We start from the raw sequence: 22,674 nt of genomic DNA on the forward strand, positions 1-22,674 counted from the left end.
GCATTATATTATCTTTTATGCATGTAAAATATTCATGTCCCCTGTTTACCACCTTCAAACAAAACTGATGCAAATAATTTGGTACCTTACTTTCTTCCCTCCGTCATTTTTCCTTAATTGTCAACTCATATCTCCGCTTGAGCGTTTCACCCCCAAAAAAGGAGAAATGCGCAGGTCAGATGAGCGGGTATGCAAGTTTTGACGTCAGTCGCCAAAGTGGCCAAAGTGGTGTCATCTGATGGCGTCACACGATGGGGAGCTGATGGAGAATGGAATAGACGGGGAGGATGGGGTGAGCTAGAGAGGGGTGGGGGGAGGTGTAATGAAGCAGCCCCTGTGACATCACTCCAGTGCTTATATACTGGGGGAATGGAGCCCATCAGTCCTCAGAACAAGCCGAGAGAACGCAGAGCGACAGGCTGGATAAGAAACCAAGACCAGGGACCACTTTCTCTCCCAACTCCCATCTCCATCTCTCTTTCTCTTTCCCTCACTCTTTCTCTGTCTCCATCATCCTACTTCACTCTCTCCACTCTTTCTCTCCCTTCTTGACCTTTAGCCTTATGGACTCGGGCCTAGCCTAAACTTGTAAGGTCTGCAGGATTGTTAGCAAGATGCAGGTGACCAAGATGCAGTTAACCAGTGTGGTGCTCCTCTGTTTGATCTGCAGCGGATTCAGCTCAGGTAAGCCCGTCAGTCAGTCACTGCACAGGCAGTCCTGAGCTTTCTTTCACACCTAATTTACCCTGTCAGATAATTATTATATAAAACACTTGCAATCTGAGATCTTCACCTCAACTCTTAAAGTTGTGCAAAGGAAAACTCTTTTAGGAATGCAGTGCATGGGACAGGACTTAATTACAACAATGTTATGAATTTATTGCTTTAAAAAGGTACACCGAGTATTAAAAACAAAAAAACAAGATGATATCACATCATATTTAAACTCTATTTAATATCAGTGTTTAGGTGTTATAATATTTTATATCCTCACTGTCCAAAGAAAAGCATGTATTTCCAAACTATAGTTCCATTTTAAAGCATTTTTATTGATCCATTCATTGTATTTTGACTCAATGTGAAGGACAGCTGCTGTGTTCAAATGATGTATAAAGCTAAATCCTGAAAAAAAAAGTAGAAATAAATCATTTTCTTTGGACAGGCACAACATGGTTACATTCTATGGTGTACATACTCTTCCTTTAGAAATTGATTAATTATGTTAGAAGCATATTTTGTCATCATTTATGAACTTCAGAGGAAGAGTGAATAAGAGGGGAAAGTGATTTACTCTAATAATTAGGATAGCATTTATTGTGTTCTCATGAAATGTGAGTTCAAGTTTACAGCTCCTGCAAACTTATGGCTCCTAATAAATAAATCTAAGAAATATGGTGCAGATCATCTGCACCTTCACAGCAAAAAAATAAATTAAAAATGCTCACGTCTGCTCATCGAGCACGTCCAGGCAAGCTGGAATCAGAGCTCCTTAGTTTAAAGTGCAGATCCGCCGAGGGAGTTAGGATACATAGGATTTGCACAGGTCATCTTCATCATTAACCAGGTTCACCTAAGCTCGTAATGTTTGTTACATAGTTATATATAATATATATATAGTGTTTCTATTATATAGGCATATATATGCCTACAAATAACATTTATGGCTGTTGTTCTTTAATCCAACAGATGTTGATGAAGCAAAGGATGCCATGGAGGAGGAGATGCTGAGCAGTCTCTACACCTCAGAGGTAAAGTGATAGTTTCTTCACACCTGTTTGTTGAGGCTCACCAGTTCTGACTGGTGGACATTAAAGATATGCAGAGGTTCAAGGGTGTGAGATAAAAAAGAATGGTCTCAGAAGTACACAGGGTTTATGGGCAAGACAGATGTTAACAGTGAGGGGGAGTTTAAAGCTGGCTTCTGCATCAGCAGGGAGTTTCACATCGATTGAACTGCCCTTTGACAGAAGAACACACAGGATACTGACCTTACTACTGTAGGCCCTCATGACTTCCATAGATCTATGTTCGAACCAATCGATGGGAAAAGCTTCTAGATTTCAGAAATGCAATGAATTAGTGAACATTAATTAGAAAATATTTCCAAAGAGGAGGTTCTTATTCATATGAAATTTTCAGAGATGTTCTAAATATCAGTTTCCTGATCTATTTTTCCCTTTTATTATTTTTAGCTATTGCTTAACTATATATTAGAGTTTCAAAAGTGTCACTAATATTTTGAACGTTTTTCATCTAATTATTAGCTGAAGGACTGCAATAGCACATAACTTTCTGCTTTTAAGAGACCTCAACTGGGAATATATGGGAATATATTCCCATTCCATCCCTACTATGGTCAGAAAGAAATAAGCCAATATCATATCATGCAAAATCAGTTGCAAAGTCTAATAGGGATTGTCATATTATCAAATGACTCTTCTCTGACCAATTTTACAGGTCACCCGATATCTTCACTTTAGATGTCTTAATGATGATTTACCACAGGTTAATAAATTGCTAGACTCTATATCATGACACCTTCAGATTCAGATCAATAATTTCTGTCACACAATGTGCAATCTATGGTACTTAAGCCAAGTGAAGTGCAATCACACTGAAATGAAAAGCAGTGCGTCAGGATCCATTGGTGAGCAAGATGACATGTTTTAGCTGTGATGAGCAGACACAGCTGCCTGATGCAGGATCATTGAGCATCGCTTTACAATAGCAGTTTAGAAATGCAGGTGAAGGTTGTTCAGGACATGGGTAATAATAATATGAAGCTTAATAGAGCTGGGGTTATGTTTTAGACATATTGGATATTAAATGCAAGTAGGTCAAAGACTGTAGATACTGGACCCAATTTTTTTTTATTACATATTTTACACGTTTTTTTCAGTCCAGTGTATAAAAAAAGTATGGGGAGTGTGATAAATGCAGTTAATGCACTTATAATATGTAATAATATGATGCTTAACAGGGCTTGTCTTAGTTTATGTAACTGCTGTGAAAAAAGTACAATAGCATGTAACACCACATCATCAAATTTACTGTTGTTTTTCATCTTAAAAGTTAAAAAGAGATATTAAATTAATTATGCTCTCATTTAGTCTTAAGTCAACCAGCCCTCTAGTGTATAAAAGGGCTCAGGGAGTGTGGTAAATGCAGTTACACCAATGAGAGTTTTTTTCCCCGTGCCTCATCCTTCAACAGGAAACAAAGCAATCTGTCATGCTGAACAAATTCCCCCTCTCTCAGTCCTAATGCTGAGTGGAGTTCTGTACTCACTGCTTTTTTAAACCAAGCTAATTGGATAGAAGAGGAAGTTGTAGGATATTTTAATTTCCACCATGTTTCTTCTTATCGTTCCGAGAGCACTTTATTATTCACACTCGCTCCACACAGTCAGCGGCACTAAATTGGATTTGTGGACCCCAAGCCAAACTTAAATGAAGTTGGGCCACTTCTGCAAATGCCGTAAATCACTCAAGGCCGAACGAGAGCTACTGAATGAAGACAGGAAAATGTGTTTAATCCACTACAAGTGAATTGTAGCTGCAACAATCATTTGTTGAATTAATAAGCCTTCAATTAGCTGCGGAAAACAACAGAACTGTAGAACCCATAATCACCATGTTTTATTATGTAGAAATACACTTTCTTACACTATAAGTGAAAATATTTGTCAACACCCCTTCTAGGGAATGCATTCTGCAAATTTAAGTTGCCAATACTGGAATATAAACCTCTCAGTGTTGAGCTCTGGAGAAGTGGAACTGTGGTCTGTGTATTTTTGGGATGAACAGGTGTGTTGAGAACAGTGGGTTGGTGTACATCCAACATTGTGACCTAACTGATGCTGTTGTGACTAAATGCAATCAAATCCTCACAGCAATGTTCCAGAAATCTAGTAGAAAGCCACTTTCCCTGGAGAACTGAGACAGAGTTACTCCAACAACAGCATGATTAACTATTTTTATTAGCCTATAATTTCAGAATATACAGTGTATGAGCAGGTGTCCCAATACTTTTGTCCATAGAGTGTATGTATGGTGGAGTGCTGATTGCTGATTTCTGCTTGTGTGTGTGTGTGTGTGTGTGCAGGTAAAGCAGAGCAGACACAGCGCCCCCCTGTGGCAGCTGCCTCTGCAGAACATGTGCAGGATGCTGGGGAGCATCAGTGAGTCCTGGCAGGACTGGACCGCTGAGGAGATTCAAACGGCCTACGAGCAGAGACTGAGCACGGCCCTCAGCCAGACCCTGCAGGACCTGTACAACCTCCAGTCCCTCTGCAGAATACTGCACCCTCGAGAGGTGAGAGAGAGAGAGAGAGAGAGAGAGAGAGAGAGAGAGAGAGAGAGAGAGAGAGAGAGGGGGCTTTACATTGATGTATCTAATATCATAAACAATAAATAAATGTATTTACAGAATGTGTTCACAAAATTCAGAATAAGCATGGGATATTGACCCAATAAAAAGTGAGATAAGCACAGTATTAAAAGATATATTAAACATGACTGCAAAAACCCATAATGTTAATCTTAGTTTAGCTATATAGATCCAGAAATTGCTATTTCCATTAGGAGTGAATCAGTAGAAATTAAATTAAAATGTATCAATTTAGATTAAAAGCCATACTGAAACTTGTTCATTTTCATACAGCAGACTACACAGGTATATGTAAAGCACTTTTTAATATAGACATACCTTTTTTATACATGTACATTACTTTTAATTATATAAATTACTATTTTATAGGTACAGCCTATTCATATATGGACAGTAGGTACATTTTCTCTAAAATTGTACAGTGATTTTACATAGGTACAATTATATATGTACAGAACTCTTGTATTATATACAAGAGTCCTTATATATAGGTACAGATCTTTCATTCATTTACAGTACTTTAAAAAGTGTATATATTTACAAATGTATAAATTATCTAATACATATAATTGTGATAAAGAAAATGATAAATATATTTGCTAAAATGATAAATGATAAGTAAAGTTGATAACTTGAGTGGTGAATGTTTATTTGCTAAAAAAATACTAACATTTTACTACAATACTTTTATACACATACTTTTTATTGCAGCATTTTAAAGGTAAAACACATTTATATATGTACAGTTCTAAACTAAAGATTTGGAAAATTAATTGTTGCTGACCTAAGTGGCTAACACACATTTGGTAGAAAACTGACTACTAGAATATATAAAAACAAACAAGCAAACACAAAGTACATTGTGCTTAGATATATGTAAATGTGTTAGCTCTCCTTAAAGAAGGCCAGTATTTCCAATTATCATCCAACATGTAGTGAATCTGTCTTTCATTAATGTGAATTAGGTGAGCTGCTGGTGGAACTGAACTATTCCACACATAATGTCATAAATACAGCGATCAAACTGGAGGTTTGATTAACACATATCAAAATCACATTCTGACTACCCTACTAATGTTCATTTCTACTGATTTAGATTTATTGTGTTGATTTAGTCCCCTCAAATGAACAAATACCTTGCAACAAATATACACACACATCTGCTCCTTTTCAGGTCTAACCTTTACACACACCGTCACAGCAGGCATCTTAGTGAATCCTCAGTCGTTCTAGTAAGTGCACACTCTGCCACACACTCATCCCTCTCAAACACTCCTCACAGCAGCTCAGAGCAGATGAGCATGAATCAGAACATGTCATACTGAATTAGCCACATCACACCATCACACACCTGCCTTCCTACCCCACCAGCCTGGCAGCCGCATGCCGCTCTGCAACTGATGAAGGCGAAGGCTATGATTTCAGCGTCTCTTTTCTAACGTACGCCTCTCTCTTTTTCAGCTTCACTATGGAGAAGAATACTTGGAACTGGATCAGGACAGCGAGAACCCGCTGAAAAGAAAATCTCCGTACATTCTAAAGAGGCAGCTGCACACCAACAAAGCCAGGAGACCGTACATTCTGAAGCGAAGCTCATTTTACTGACCCGTATATCCACTAATAAAATAAAAGACAGTTTACACTCTGAGAATACAGTATGTGGCTATTTTCACTAAGACCATCAGTAATAGAGCATTTCTGTTCTACATTTTTTGCTTTTGCTTTAGCACTTTGTCCCTCCAAATACCTGCCCCATGCTATCTTTTGTTAAGGGACAGTCTATGTAAATAAAATCAGCAAGCAAATACTGTATACTGTTTCTTTGAAAGATTATTATTTTTGTTCAATGTATATTTCTTTTTATTCTGATGTAATTAAATGACACGTCTTTCAACTATTCAAGACATGCACATCATTATTTGGCTAATATGTTTATACACTACTATTGTTTTTCCTTGTTTTCTTCAAGTTTTTGGAGTTAGTCAGACTGCAAGTGATATGAGATGGGCCAATATATAATGATCTATAAGAATATTTAATAGGTCAATTTTAAAATGATTAAGAGAATCATCTGCAGTTGTTTACAGAATTTTTTAAGAATGTTGTGGCATACACAAACATTTATTTTAAATGTTTAAATTAAGCAAACATGCAGACAATTATCCCATACAAAATGATTTATTCTATAATGTTAGTACTTATTGGTAATTAAGAGGCTTATGTTTCCTGTAGATCAAATAAAACTGCCAGAAAGTATCATTAACTTTAGCATATTCTGTCAGCAATTAATATTTCAGCCGCAGAAATCTAAATCTTTTTAAAATGTATTAATGTTACTTTTACGTTTTTATGGGCCACATGGTATTTACACACTTTGAATAACAGAAAACTGACTAATGTTTTATGAAAAGTTAAAGTGAGTTTATATACATATAAGAGAGGTACCATACAGTGCTGCTGTCCAGTGAAAAACACATCTCCACATCTCCATCTTTTGAACCATGTAGCTGCTCTGGAACCTGTGTAAATAATTTTGGGTGAATAAACTCTTATTTTGTATTAACACCCATTCATAGGTAAAACATTTTTAACTGGGCAGCAACAATATATGTCATCATTTTATGCATTTAAACTAGTGATAGCAGTCATTAAAAAATAATTGTATTAATCACAAGAATATTCTAAGATTAATCATGATTAAAATGCTAAAAGTTAAAATGCTGATATTTTCTGTATTTTCAGGAGCGAAATGAAAATATTTATCTAGTATTATATTAGTGGCAAACAACTTTTATTTACTTTATTTTTAATTTCGTAGTTTTGATGCTTTTTAAACTAGAGTCTTTTAATGTGCTGAGTAAACATTTCACAAAGAGCTTTAGGAGAGGATCGGAATCAGCAAATGTGGGAGTGTGTGTAAGTGTGTGTATGAGAGAGAGAGAGAGAGAGAGAGAGAGAGAGAGAGAGAGAGAGAGAGAGAAAGGTAGTGAAAGTTATTTAATCCATATTTTAGTATAAATAAAAAGCAATCTGTCCCTTCTGAACTCCGCAGTAGAAACACAGTGTTTACATCACTGAATAGAGCACAAATCCATCACCAGGCTTTATAATCTTGGTACAGTCATTAATTTGTGTAAAATTAATTAACACGTTAAAGTTTTCTGATGGGTTGCATGTGTTTACGTTGACAACACCTTTTTATTAAAAATAATGCAGTTGGAGAAACTGAGCCAGGAATGAAATTTATTTAATTTGTACAGTTGGGTTAATGTCTTGCCTGTATAATGAAGCACATGGTAAAGGCCACTGAGTAGTGTAAAGATGACTGTTTGCTACAGAGCTCAGAACACGAGAACATGAGGAACATGAGGAAAAGAATAAACATCCTTCCACTTAGTGGCACTCTGGCTGATTTGTACTGATTCTAATGCTAAACCATACACTAGACGATTTTGAAAAGACTCTGAAAAGATTTTAACAGACTAAAGTCTAAAACCCTCTAACATCTAAAGACAAGTCACAGACTTTCTTTCTGAGATTAGTTCTCATCATGCCTCTGGTGGAGTTTAACAGGAAAATAAGCTGTTTAGAGAAGCTGAAGTGAAGCCAACAAGAAAAAGACAAGACACTGCACAATGTGGACACGGCCCTGGTTGAATGAAGGCAACATTCCCGCGCTTGCCCTGCAGTTTCCTGTAGCTCTCCTATTGGTTGTTGACATTGTTTACGTCCATATTTGCATATAAGTATCAAGACTTACAATACTATTAAATACGGTTAATTTTATCTGAACATCAGGATGAGAAAAAAACTGACTTAAATATTCAATCCTTACACTGAACTGAGTTTGATTTGGTTATTTTGGGCTGAGACGATCCCTGAAGACTTGTGCTTCCATAATAGAGAAATAAAACCCCTGAGTATCTTTGTGTCTGTGATGTGTTTAGAAAAGTTTGGGAAGACACTTTTTTATGTTTCCATAACACCATCCATGACCTTTAGCATCCACACCCTCTGTGGTGGGCAGTCATCTCAGCACCCAGAGAGAAACTGAGGGTTTTGCTGTGAATCAGAGCCTCCACCTCCTGTCAGTCCAGATGATTAAACTGCTTCAACCACTGTTCTATACTTACTAAAGTTTTGTTCCCACAGAACTATGTATAGATTAGGACTAATAATCTTTATTGTTCGAGAAGAACATTCTGTTCTATAGTCATCTGATAAGCTGCAGGCCAGTAATGTAAGATAAACTCACAGTTAGTCTCAGGTTCAAAAACACCTACTACAAAACGTTTTACCTTCATTAACAGTTTTGATTAAGAATGAAATACGAGAACTACTGTAAAAACACCAAATTCTTAAAATGATTACAGAGTGTTTTTTAGTTAACTCAAATTCAGTCACAGTTTCAGTTTCTCAGAGAGGCCAACTATAAAATTCCCATAAGCCACACCCAGGGCAGCTCTGTTCTATAATTAACCCTCTCATGCATGAATTATAATAAACTCAGTCAGGATTTTTTTTCTAAGTGTTTTTATACATCCTTAGGGATGTAAAACAAGGTTTGAAAAAAATATATATTCTATCTTTATTCGATAAAGAAATATTTATCTGTCCACTCAAGTGTACTTCATGCATTTTTTGTTGTAAAAAAAACACAAATGTAATTCAGTTATACAGTTGTAATATGGTATTCTGTTGGAATAGTGGAACTGAGGAGGATATTGTGACACAAGAAAATGTCTCTGAACTGTAGAACCTTATAGAATCTTGATTGTGACTGGTATTATCATACTGTATTCTTGTCAAGTCTCTGAACTGTTAAGTGAGCATATTCTCTTATAGTATTTTATAGCATGTATCATATTTCCTGTCAAATCATGCTTGTTGCTAATTTCTGAGACTATTTTCTATGATGGTTGCCAAAGCATACAGGGCACAAAGCTACAAGACACTGCATGCAGATGTACTTGGTTTTTCGTGTGCTGGCATTTTATACTTTCTTGAGCTGGGGCCAGTGGTTTCCAGGGGCATACTGGATATTGGGGTTCCCTTAGTTTCAACAGCCTCATCTCCTTCATCTCCGTTCCTCAGCCTCAACTCCCTCAGTAACATTTCCAGACTCACCTTCACTATCACTGCTTGACCCTACTTCTCTGCTTGCAACTGTCTGTACTGGCAGACATTCCTCAATTAAAGAAGTTGATTTACAGCCAAAACATTAAACAATATGAATTATTTTAAAAACAACACTGGAAGTAATTGACATTGCATTAAAGTTGAAAAATAGCTAATGATGCATGATGTACAATTAAGTGGACAGATGATTAATCTACAATTCCCTCAAATATAAAATCAAAATTTCGAAAATCTTTACATAATATGTCACCTTAGATGTTACTTGATGTAATTATATATTTTTTTACCTGCAGTGATATAATTTTATAAAAGGTAGAAACAAAAATAGCCAAGGTGTTTGGTGGTTTTCCCTGTCTGCCGGCCATCTTGATTTCATTGACTTCTTTTTCCCATTACAATGACCAACCAATGGGATTTTTTTGTATAGGATGATGCAATAGCTTCCACTACAGTGGACTATATGCAGCAGTGCCCAAAATTGCAAGCATATTTAAAGAAAAAACAATTTTAAACAGCTGTACACTGTAGTGACCTCTATGCATGAAAGGGTTAATACAGTTCTATTGTATCTTATTATAGATTGGGGCGAGGAACAACTGAGGAACCTTATGTTTAAGTGGAGAACATCCTGTTCTGTAGTCATGTGATCAGCCTGAAACATAAGACTGATTTACACACCCAGCCAAAAGTTTAAACAGACCAACTCAAAATGTTTTCTTTAGTTTTATGATTTACCACAGTTTAGAGGAACAGTGAAACACCAGAATTAGTAAATAAAGTGTTAAACATATAAAAAATAAAAATAACTCAGCACCCTAAGATTTTACTATGTTTACCATGTTTTCACAGTTTTACCATGTTTTACCATATTTTACCATATTTTTACCATGTTTTACCATGTTTTTACCATTTTACCATGTTTTCACAGTTTTACCATGTTTTACCATATTTTACAATATTTTTTACCACGTTTTACCATGTTTTTACCATTTTGCCATAATTACCATGTTTTACCATGTTTTCTGTGTTTTGCCATGTTTTACCACATTTTGTCTTTTCTTTACCGTGTTTTCACTGTTTTACTATGTTTTACTGTATTACAATGTTTTACCACATTACCAAGTTTTTACTGTTTTAACCACGTTTTACCACATTTTACCATATTTTACCATATTTTTACCATGTTTTTACTGTATTACCATATTTTTTACTGTATTACTAATTTCCCCAAGTTTTTACTGTTTTGCCATGTTTTACCATGTTTTCACTGTTTTACTATGTTTTTACTGTATTACCATGCTTTTACCATATTACCAAGTTTTTCCAAGTTTTTACTGTTTCACCATGTTTTACCACATTTTACCACGTTTTACCATGTTTTCACTGTTTAACTATGTTTTTATCGTATTACCAAGTTTTTCCAATTTTTTACTGTTTCACCATGTTTTACCACATTTTACCACGTTTTACCATGTTTTCACTGTTTAACTATGTTTTTACCATATTACCAAGTTTTTCCAAGTTTTTAGTGTTTTACTATGTTTTACCACATTTTACCATGTTTTTTACTATGTTTTCATTGTTTTACTATGATTTTACTGTATTACCATGTTTTTACCATATTACCAAGTTTTTTCAAGTTTTTACTGTTTTACCATGTTTTACCACATTTTGCCATGTTTTTACCATGTTTTACCACATTTTACCATGTTTTCACCGTTTTACTATGCTTTTTCCATATTACCAAGTTTTTTCAAGTTTTTACTGTTTTACCATGTTTTACCACATTTTATCATGTTTTTACCATGTTTTCGCTGTTTTACTATGCTTTTACCATATTACCAAGTTTTTGTTTCAAGTTTTTCCTGTTTTACCATGTTTTACCACATTTTACCATGTTTTTACTGTTTTACTATGTTTTTGCTGTATTACCAAGTTTTTCCAAGTTTTTACTCTTTTACTATGTTTTACCACATTTTACCATGTTTTTACCATGTTTTACCACATTTTACCATGTTTTTTACCATGTTTTACCACATTTTACCATGTTTTTACCATGTTTTACCACATTTTACCATGTTTTACCACATTTTACCATGTTTTCACTGTTTTACTATGCTTTTTCCATATTACCAAGTTTTTTCAAGTTTTTACTGTTTTACCATGTTTTACCACATTTTACCATGTTTTTACCATGTTTTCACTGTTTTACTATGTTTTTACTGTATTACCATGTTTTTACCGTATTCCCAAGTTTTTCCTGTTTTACCATGTTTTACCACATTTTACCATGTTTTTACTGTTTTACTATGTTTTTGCTGTATTACCAAGTTTTTCCAAGTTTTTACTGTTTTACTATGTTTTACCACAATTTACCATGTTTTTACCATGTTTTACCACATTTTACCATGTTTTTACCATGTTTTACCACATTTTACCATGTTTTTACCATGTTTTTACCATGTTTTTACTATGTTTTTAGTGTACTACCATGCTTTTACCATATTACCAAGTTTTTACTGTTTTACTATGTTTTACCACATTTTACTATATTTTCACTGTTTTACTATGTTTTTACTGTATTACCATGCTTTAACCGTATTACCAAGTTTTTCCAAGTTTTTACTGTTTCACCATGTTTTACCACATTTTACCATGTTTTTACCATGTTTTCATTGTTTTACTATGTTTTTACCGTATTACCAAGTTTTTCCAAGTTTTTACTCTTTTACCATGTTTTACCACATTTTATCATGTTTTTACCATGTTTTCACTGTTTTACTATGTTTTACCACATTTTACCATGTTTTCACTGTTTTACTATGTTTTACCACATTTTACCATGTTTTTACCATGTTTTTACTATGTTTTTAGTGTACTACCATGCTTTTACCATATTATCAAGTTTTTACTGTTTTACCATGTTTTACCACATTTTACTATATTTTCACTGTTTTACTATGTTTTTACTGTATTACCAAGTTTTTCCTGTTTTACCATGGTTTACCACATTTTACCATGTTTTTACTGTTTTACTATGTTTTTGCTGTATTGCCAAGTTTTTACTGTTTTACTATGTTTTACCACATTTTACCATGTTTTACCATGTTTTTACTATGTTTTTAGTGTATTACCATGCTTTTTACCATATTACCAAGTTTTTACCATGTTTTCACTGTTTTACCATATTTTTTTACAATTTTACCATGCTTTACCATGTTTTTGCCATGTATTTACCCTTTTATTTAGTTTTCACCATTTTAACAAGTTTTTACTGTTTTACCATGTTTTACTTACAATTCACACTCACAAAATCTTAATCAACACAGTTAAATTAAAGTTTAGATGGGCAGGTCACATGGCACATTATTTTACCATTTTTACCACGTTTACCATGTTTTTAGATTACAATATTTTAACATGTTTTTATATTACAATTTTATGTTTTTTTTATTATTTTACCATGTTTTTACAGTTTTTAGCGTTTTATCATGTTTCATCACATTTTTATCATTTTACTATGTTATTACCATTTTACCATGTTTCTATTGTTGTACACTATCTTTAAAAAGTCGTCAGTGTAAATCTTTTATATCAGTATAGATTGAATGGCTTCTGAAAATAACTCAACACAGCTATTTCTAAATAACTATTGGTTATATTGTTGTTTTCTGTTTTTAAAAAAGCAACAGCATGAACTTTGCGACATATTATTCTGTAAGATCATTGGCTGGTTGCAACATAAAAAGGTGCAGCTGATGCTGAGCGTATTTAAAAAAATTGTCTTAAATTTCATCGAAGGCCGAATGTTCCAATCCAAAACAAAACAACGTGCAAAAAATAACTAACAAATAATGAATTCTATCCTCCACCCCCATGTGTTTGTACCCCACTCTCACAAAAGAAGAATCTTTAATCTCCCTTGTGTGCACTTGATCAACACCTCGACCTGAAATCAGCATGACAGTACTGCAGACATCAGCAGCATCCACTCGGCCTCTGCTCACAGCTTCCTCATCACACTTAAAAGGCTGAGATTAGATACTATATAACAAATCTTACATAATCTACACTGTGTCAAAATTCAACGTTTCTTCTGAAATCAGAGGTACTGATAGAAAATTTGTCCCCGATTACTGCAGTAACTTTATCTGCTACCAGTTCAGCTCATCCCAAAGTTTTGGAATGAAGCTTCATCACTCCACAGAATTCAGTTCCACTGTGCCACAGTCTGTAGCTACAGCGCTTTGTATCTCTCTAGCTGATGCTCTGTAATAAAACTAGACGAATACTAACATTACGGAGTTGTTAAAAGTAGCATTTTGAGAATGTTGACAGGGTGAATGTTTTAATAACGTTAACTGTAACATTCAGTAAACGTTCTCCTCACTAAACATTATTATTTGGGATAGTGTTAATGTGTGTTAGTGTTGTGTTGCTACAAGTCAGACACAGCAGTGCTGCTGGAGTTTTTAAACACCTTAGTGTCACTGCTGGACTGAGTATAGTTTACCAAACAGAAATATCCAGCCAAAAGCTGGAGTGTGAGCAGCAATCTGTAACCATCAATGAAGGACTAGAGGATGACCAACACAAACTGTGCAGCAGAGTATTATCCTCTCTCTTTGACTTTACATCCACACGGTGGAGCAGCTATAGGTAGGAGTGTCTAATAGAGTGGGCAGGGAGTGGAAACACTGTTCAAAAACTCCAGCAGCACTGCTGTGTCTGATCCACTTGTACCAGCACAATACATACCAACACACCACTGCTATGTCAGTGTTGCTGCAGTGCTGATAATGATCCACCACCCAAATAAAAGCTGATCTGTGGTGGTCCTGTGAGATCCTGACTACTGAAGAACAGGGTGAAAGGAGGATTGGGATGTGGCAAGGTAGACCATCACCAGAGTAACACTGAATGTACTTACTTTTTAATCCTGCTGCATTGAGGGTCAGAGGGGCAAAAGGGAGGTAAAGGGAACTGGGGCAGCTTCTCCTTGTTGGACGGATCCACCTTCAGGGAGGGAGAAGGTGATAAAAAATAGAAAGAAAATGAATTAATACATGTGTAGAAAATTTGTGATGACTTACCTGTTATGTCATTACCGGTGTATGTGTTAAAAAGCACTATGTGTGTAATTGTTTTGTCTGTTTTATGTGTAATGTTTAATGAGATGTCACCCCTTGAGGGCAGTATTGGTTTAGCTGGGGCAGGGCTTAAGGTGCAAATGCCTGTCTCAAACTCTATCAGTAAAGCTGAAACTCTGCCAGATGTTCAGGCAACAGCATGTGCTAGCTGCTAGTAGCAGCCTGTGGTTTGTAGTGAGAGAGTAAAACAGAGAGGAGAATTGGCCTCGCAGCAACCCTCTTGTAAATATCTGTATATACTTACCGTTTTCTTTTTTTAATTCAGTTTAATTCAGTTCTATATTTTTGTGCATCTTTATTAATAAATCACTGTGCACTTGTAAATCTGGGTCACGTCGCCTGTTCCACACCACACTAAAAAATCCTTGACAGTTGATCCACAAAAACATTTTGAACCAACTTACATCTTTACAAGGATAATAAAGTAAACAGAGAAACAGAAAGGACTACAGTCTGTATTTATAAAAAGTACAAAGTGCTCCTAAGTGATCAGTGGAACTGAAAAAATGGCCAATGACTGTGTGAGTGTGTGTCTAGCAGATCTTTACTTTACATCTTCACATTACAAGGCTCAGTTGACTCAAATCAGATTTTTTTGTTTAATGTGGCTCAGATCTGATATTTTCATGGCTAAGTGAACGTGCCAAATCCGTTTTTTTCCATTCAGATTTGAGTCACTTTAATATGTGGTTCTAAATCAAATACGTATCCGATCCATGGACATGTGACATGAATGTAAATGGTCAATTCGGAATTCATGCATCTTTTTTGCTTTTACGCTGCGTTACGTGCTTCTCTCTCATATCCACACATCTCTTGGTGCAGCTGTGCAGCTATAGCTACAAAAACAGCAAAAGCAAACCACCTGTGTTTGTTTTTTGCCTCCTCGACCTAAGCATGTACTTCAGACCAGCTGTTTTCTCTCCACTCGAGCAAAAGATGCTCCACATATGAGCTGCTAACACATCCGTTTCTCTTTTTAAAGCTACGAGTCGTTTCTCAAATATGACGTTTTTTGTTGGTGGTGAAAAAGGCGAAGTTTATACATGTATCAGTGTGCGCATGTGAGGAGTTTCAGGGAGAGATTCATTCACATTACACACAGATACTAGTCTCATACATTTGAGTATGTGAAGCTTCAAGATAGCCAAATCTGATCTGAGCAAAAAATTGGAATTTTTAGCAATGTGGCTTGTAATGTAAATGTAGCCTAATTTACTATTTAGAAGTGGTGTCTAGGTGCTTTTGTACAAGTTCCTTAGATTGAGCTCCTAAAATCCACTCAGTCACCTTACAACAGTGATAGTAAAGAAATTAGTAAATTTTGTAATAATATATATTGACCAACAAAAGCAAAACCTCATTTAGGCCTAAACTTCAAACCACATTAAACAGATCTTTATAGCATTAAGATATCCACAGTAATGAGAACGTTTTTAAAAGAGACACAGATCATTAGGCTTTTATTTACACTAATAATAAAAAGCCTATCAATATGTTTGATGATCAGCAATCGGTCACACTCCTCTGGCTGCTTGTGCCGACCTCTCTTTAATTACAGTAATGGTGCAGACAGAGCACTCTTTTCATTTCTCTAATTAACTACTGCTAATTACATACACCAGTGCAGCGAGGTAATTAGAGGGGAGGACAAAAACATCACAAATATAATTCATTAATAACATAACTCATTCATTCACTCACCACAGGCATTCAATAAATGCAGGCCTATAACGTGATTAATATTAACATCAACCCTTTTATCTTTGACTCAACCAATGAAAATGTAGCAGTCTATGCATTTCTGAATTTCTACTGAAATGTTTCTTTGCTGTTGCTGAGCAGGAGATGGCAGTAGAGAAGCACAAGAGGAGAGAGGGAGAGTAATGCAGGATGTGGAGCTCTATACAGAGTTTTTCAGCTAAACAGGTGAAACCTTGTATTTTCTAAATATTTATTTATGCACTTTAGAAATCTATATGTTGTTTGCATAAATTCACTTATATTAACTAGTGATGTTAATTAAAGCAACTTTGTGTAAAGTTTGTATCTCAAAATAACAACTATACTTATCTTTTATGAAAAGAATAGTGTCAATATCATTTTCACAGGTTCAGGACACTGCTACACTGTGTAAATGTGAGTAGGCAGGACACCACTCACCAGAAATCCTTATCATATTTGAGTAAATTTCTGTAAAATTATCTGACCATATCAGTCCACTTGCTTCATTCACATCCAGGCTAACCCTTAGAACTCAGAAGAAGAAATACTAATGTAGGTACATGTTCTCATACTTACATATAGCTGCTTTAAACTGAGTTAGTTGTTTAGTTGTTTTAATGATAAACAGCATATTCTCAGTGTTTGTTGGGTCAGTGCAACCTTGCTGAATACATCTTTCACTTTGTTTGCTGAAATCATTCATTTGCATACTGTTTTCCTTATGTTTATTATTCTCAGTTGAGATCTTTTTCATCAGCCTACTCATAGGTTAAACACACATCAGTTACCTGGACAGGAATTAGGTCTAGTCCTAGAGTAAATTTTCCTTTCAATGGGAAATCTCTATTAAAAATGCTGTGTAGTCCAAGACTAGGCTTAATCCCTTAATCACATGCAGAGTTCTGGACAGGAAGGGGTAACAACAGCTACATTTCTAGCAGCAGACTTCAGAGACAAGAGTACAAAAAATGTATTAATAAAATATATTATAAAATTTGAGGAAAAAAACATCCTCAGAACCTGCTGTACATGGAAGGCATGAGTGAGGACGATGGATGGTAAAATTTAATATCAGCATCTGAAAGCAGCAGGGTAAGTGTGTAGGGCGTTTTCACACTTTTTTGCCAGACCTGGTGGTGTTTGCTTTGTGAGTTTGATACTGTTTGATAGTGTGAAAGCTGTTTTTGAGCTCTGCTCCTGGTGCTGTGTGTGGGGTTGCGCAATAATGACGTCCAGCCCTAGTCCTGAGTGCAGACTCATTTATTCTGGAAAAATGTGAAGACACTGTAAGAGTCATGCCAAAGATTCATGATATGTGGTTTGCACACCCAGACAGGGTATTGTACCCTGGTCAGGCACAGAGAGCACACAACCTCAACCTGTTTCTCAACCTTGGTCTTAGAGGCCCACTGACCTGCTTTTTAGTGCTTTTCCTGCTCCCAAAACACCTGATCTAACTTACCAGCGCATTAATAGCCCAAGAAAAGCACTAAAATATATGCTACACCTACTGAACTACAGTAAATGTATATATTTGGATGTTATCATGTGACAGGAGAGTCTGTTCTGACAGGGACCCTAAAGAGTTAATGAAATACTTCCCAGTTTCACATCTTCTACTTTTCCTTCTGATGTTTCTTTTTTCAGTAATAGCTTTTATGTTGCATTTGAAAATGTTAGATTATGTCTCATTAAATTTACATTACTCTGTCTTCACACCATCATCTTCTCTTTAGCTCAGTTATTCTACAGTTCGAGCCCTCGCACACTCTCTGCTCACATGTTAGTGAAAAAAAGAGTCAACTCTTCCCCAACGAGGACAAAGGACATGGACACGTGCCAGAAAAACATAGTCCTCCCCAGCATCATCTGTTGTGTCCACGCTAGCGCTTCATAATTGTTTTGGCCACGATCCAGTGCTGAGACCTCTCTTTAATTTAGCTCAATTTTTTTCGGATGGCGCTGCAGACTGATGGTTTAAGTTGGCCGCAGGGCTTCATCACATCCGGGGGCCCTGATACTAAATGAAAGTCATCACCTTCATCTTGGGCAGGGCAGTGGATTGGCTCGCCGCCGCTCAGATGGAAATAATTGCTTGTGAAGGAATGAGATTAGTTCTCTTTGTAAGAAATCTGATTGTATGAATTGGATGATGGTGTAACAAGCGTGACCTTGTACTATGACAGCACAGTAAATAATTAGTGCCTGCGTATGGGTATCAGTGGTCGACTCGAGAGGAGATGGATGGAGGGAGGGAGGGAGGATAGAAATCTAATCCGACCCAGTGTCTGCTCTCAATGAAGCAAATTACACAGACCTTCCCCACAGCAAATATACGCCCTCCTGTAGCACAAATCTCTACATCTCTCTCCTACAGTGTAACTGTAAGATAGCAGACACCTCCTTATCCTAATCACAGACTGGTTAGACATCTCTTTATTCAAATCACACACTGCTCCTTCCCCTGTGGATAGATACGCTCCCAAGGTGAGTTAACTAACTGTTTGAGATCAGCTTAATTCACAACGCAGACACTCTAATAAACATCTGTACGCAATAATGTCAAAACTCATTTATCAGCTTTGAGCACCTGATGCACATCTGCCACAGTGTGATCTGAGTGTGACATTCAAAGTGTGGAACATTTATAACTACAAAAATAGAATAGTTTCACAGCTTTCTGGGGGGTTATGTTTTGTGACAACACACACTAGTTTTTTTTTTGCTATGTTGTTGGTATTTTATACCTGGTGTTTGCTATTGGATCGTTGTGGTGTTGCAAGGTGGTTGCTGTAATATCCCAAGTGTTTGATTGTGTCTAACTAGTGTGTTTATATTATTATGACATAAGTGGGGTGCAAACATTTCAGGGGCTTAAAAGTTATTGAACAAATGATCTCGAAAGCTATTTTCTGGGCTCCATGGACAGTTCCCTCATTAATCCATCATCAGTTAAGCAGGTAAAAAGTCTGGAGCTGATTCTAGGTGTGACATTTACATTTAGAAGCTGTTGATGTGAACCCACAACATGCAATAAATGGCGCTCTCAATGAAAACGAAACAGATCATCGTTAGAGTGAAAAAAGAGCACCGTGGTGAACTCAGGAACTCAACAATCCTAGACGTCCACAGAAGACAACAGTGGGGGAACATCTCAGAATCCTATCCATGGTGAAGTGAAACCCTTCACATCTTCAACTACAACAACATCTTCACAACAAGTAAAGAACACTTTCCAGGAAGTAGTAGTTATGTTATGTATCAGTATCTTAGAAAAGACTTCATGAGAGGAAATACAGAGTCAACACTACAAGGTGCTAATCATTAATAGAAAGGTCAGTTTAGACTTTACCAAGAAAACATCTAAATAGGCCGGCTCAGTTCTGGAACAGCGTTCTTTGGACATTCATCAGCCTGTACCAGAATGATGGGAAGCAAATGGAAGCAGAAGGATGAATTTTGGAGTGTACAGGGATAGAATTTCTGCTCAAATTCAACCAAATGCACCAAGATTGATTGGTCTGTGCTTAACAGTGCAGATGGATAATGACCCAAAACACACCGTGAAAGAGTTTTTAAAGTAAAGAGAAATATTCAATCACCAGATCTTAAATCAATGGAGCAGCATTTCACTTGCTTAAGACAAAACTTAAGGTTGGAAGACTCGACTTTGTTTAAACCAGCAACAACTAAAGTCAGCTGAAGTAAATGCCTGGAAAAGCATCATAAAGGATGAAACCTAGAGTTTTGTCCATGGGTTCAAGACATTGAAATGAGGAGGATTTGTAGAAAAAGGGTTGTAATTCCTAAACACTTAATAGAATATTTTTGTTCAGCCACTTGAATTAAAATTGAAAGTCTATGCTTCAGTTGCATTCGATTTGTTTAATTTCAGATCCAGTGTGATGGCATGCAGAGGCCAAATCATGAAGACTGTGTCAATGTCCAAATATTTTGGGCCTATATGTATTTGCCCCCATTCACTCTTATCTAAAAATATTGGAATAGTTTATGGCTATGTCAAAACTGTTCCTCTGAGCAAAATGCTGTTTACAAGTCCAAATCAAACCAAAATTTGAAGTTATAACATTGTCAATATCTTAAAAAAACAAGGAAATGGCTAAAGTATGGCAGAAAAAAATATTATTAACTGATAACAATATAATAGATACTTAAAGTAGCCTACAAACAAATAATGCCTTGAATAATGTTTTAACTGCAACTAGTCAGATCAAGTGATGAACAATTTGATTGGCCATTTGTATTTAAGCCAAAAAAAGAAACTCCAGTAGTGATTAAAATCACCTCTGTATGTTAGATAAAGATTAGAATGAATACATGAAATCCAAATTTCTCCAGGACCCCAAACCTTTTTGGAGACAGTTTTCCCAGAGATGATTAAGCTTAGTCTTAGACTGCACAGCATTTTGAAAGGAAAATATAGTTTTGAAAGGAAAATACAACTAGACTTAATCCCGGTCCAGGGACCTGCCCCATATACATGAATTGAACCTAGTCTTGGACCACATTAGAGTAGATATCTTAGTAAGTTCCTCTAACAAAATGGGGTTTTACTAATGCTATTAGTGTCAGACTGTAATTAATGTGCTGGCATTGTGTTATGACATTATTACCACAAAAGGCCTAAGTTCTTACTAGCAGAGCATTTTGGAAACAGAGTTTATGTTTATGTGATAGTTGTTTATGTGCGTATATGTGCCAGTCCTATCTCTGCTCATTAATGTTTAATGCAGAAAGCTTTTAATTCACTTTTATAAGTAACCTTTGCTTGCTGATCAGAGCCAGGCCTACTTTGTGCTGCTATGTGATGTGCATTTAAATTTAATGGCCTCAAAGCATGGCAATTTCAAGCTTATAATATGTTTGTTTTATAAGCAAGCGTCCCCAGAGCAAGGCCTTGCACCACAAAGCCTGGGGTGTGCCAGAATGGAGCACTAGGTGTGTTGCTCAAAAATCAGTAGTGCATGGGAAATGAAATTCCAGTTTCCAGGGAGATGGTCTATGATAGTTGACCATGTAAGTTTTAGAATTTGTCCTTTTATATTTGCCACAGTTTGGCACAGAGTGCTCTCTGGGCTTTCTTCAAACAAATCTTATCCTTAATGGAGAAAAAAGTTGTCTTGTTCCTTTTGTGTAAATAAGTATTGCTTAAGGACATCTGTTACATTTATACTATCAAAAATAATGGGACACCTACTCATTCCCTGTTCCATTTGAAATTAGGGGTATTAAAAAGAGTTTATCCTGCTTGTGTTGGAGTAAGTGTCTCTACTGTCCAGAGAAGACATTCTACTAGACGTTGGGGCATTGCTGTGAGGATCTCTTTATTGCCAATAACAGTAAAGTAACAGTCTTGTGTGCTGTTAAATCTAATGGTTCTTTGGCTCCATCCCAAACCACACAATACCACACTAAATAGCATTTGAAAATAGTGTACATCCAATAGAAGTGCCTTAATTAGGTGGTTGACCCACGTGACCAGCATCAAGCTGTTGGTTGACCAACTTATTCCTACTAGTAGACGAGCCTGGTCATGCTCATCAAGCTGGGAGCCCAGCCAAACCATCAAACTCAAAAACAACCCTACGCTGCTCAAGAGCTATACTGGTCAACTGGATAATCATAATTTATTTTTATCAGGATGTTTCAGAAGGATTGTAATATTGTACATATATACATTATGTTACAACCTCCAACTTGTTTGCAAGTATTACTTAAGGACAGCAGTTACATTTGTATGGTCAAATTAAAGGTATTAAAAAGAGTTTACCCTGCTTGTGTTGGAGTAACTGTCTCTACTGTACAGAAAAGACATTCTACTAGATTTTGGGGCATTGCTGGGAATGTCTCTTTATTGGCAATAACAGTGAAGTACCAGTCTTGTGTGCTGTAAAATCTAATGCTACTTTGGCCACATCCCAAACCAGACACTACCACACTAAATAGTATGTTAAAATTGTGCAAGTATGTACTTGTGTGCTGTACAATCTAATGATACTTTGGCTACATCACAAACCACACGCTACCATATTGAATATGTAAGTAAGTATGTTAAAATAGTGCACAGCCAATAGTAGTGCCTTAATCAGTCTGATATGTAAAATGCCAAAAGCACAGCTTGATCAGGCTGATGTTTAAAAAAGTTGTTTTAATTCATAAAAACAACCAAATTCTGTGTCCTCCAGAGCTAGTGCTATACTGTGGCATGTTAAGGATTTTTAGACAATAAGAAACCGTCCTACCAGGCCTT

At 36.1% G+C, this 22,674-nt stretch overlaps 1 protein-coding gene across 1 annotated transcript; it reads left to right on the forward strand.

Moving 5' to 3' along the window:
* The first annotated feature begins 316 nt into the window (after positions 1-316).
* On the forward strand, positions 317-6,291 carry nts (neurotensin). Its single transcript, XM_007249246.4, has 4 exons — positions 317-684; positions 1,687-1,748; positions 4,105-4,314; positions 5,851-6,291. The coding sequence occupies exons 1-4, from the start codon at positions 615-617 to the stop codon at positions 5,992-5,994; spliced, it is 486 nt and encodes a 161-aa protein (XP_007249308.2). The 5' UTR covers positions 317-614; the 3' UTR covers positions 5,995-6,291.
* The last annotated feature ends 16,383 nt before the right edge of the window (positions 6,292-22,674 follow it).

This window comes from Astyanax mexicanus, chromosome 9 (assembly GCF_023375975.1).
Source record: "Astyanax mexicanus isolate ESR-SI-001 chromosome 9, AstMex3_surface, whole genome shotgun sequence".
Lineage (NCBI taxonomy): Eukaryota > Metazoa > Chordata > Actinopteri > Characiformes > Acestrorhamphidae > Astyanax > Astyanax mexicanus.

What these genes read in the sequence shown, in the direction of transcription:
- nts (XM_007249246.4), top strand. Translation starts at nt 615, where the DNA reads ATGCAGGTGACCAAGATGCAGTTAACCAGTGTGGTGCTCCTCTGTTTG. An exon ending in CTGCAGCGGATTCAGCTCAG is followed by an intron (nt 685 to 1,686) that starts GTAAGCCCGTCA and finishes TTAATCCAACAG; the next exon opens with ATGTTGATGAAGCAAAGGAT. An exon ending in GAATACTGCACCCTCGAGAG is followed by an intron (nt 4,315 to 5,850) that starts GTGAGAGAGAGA and finishes TCTCTTTTTCAG; the next exon opens with CTTCACTATGGAGAAGAATA.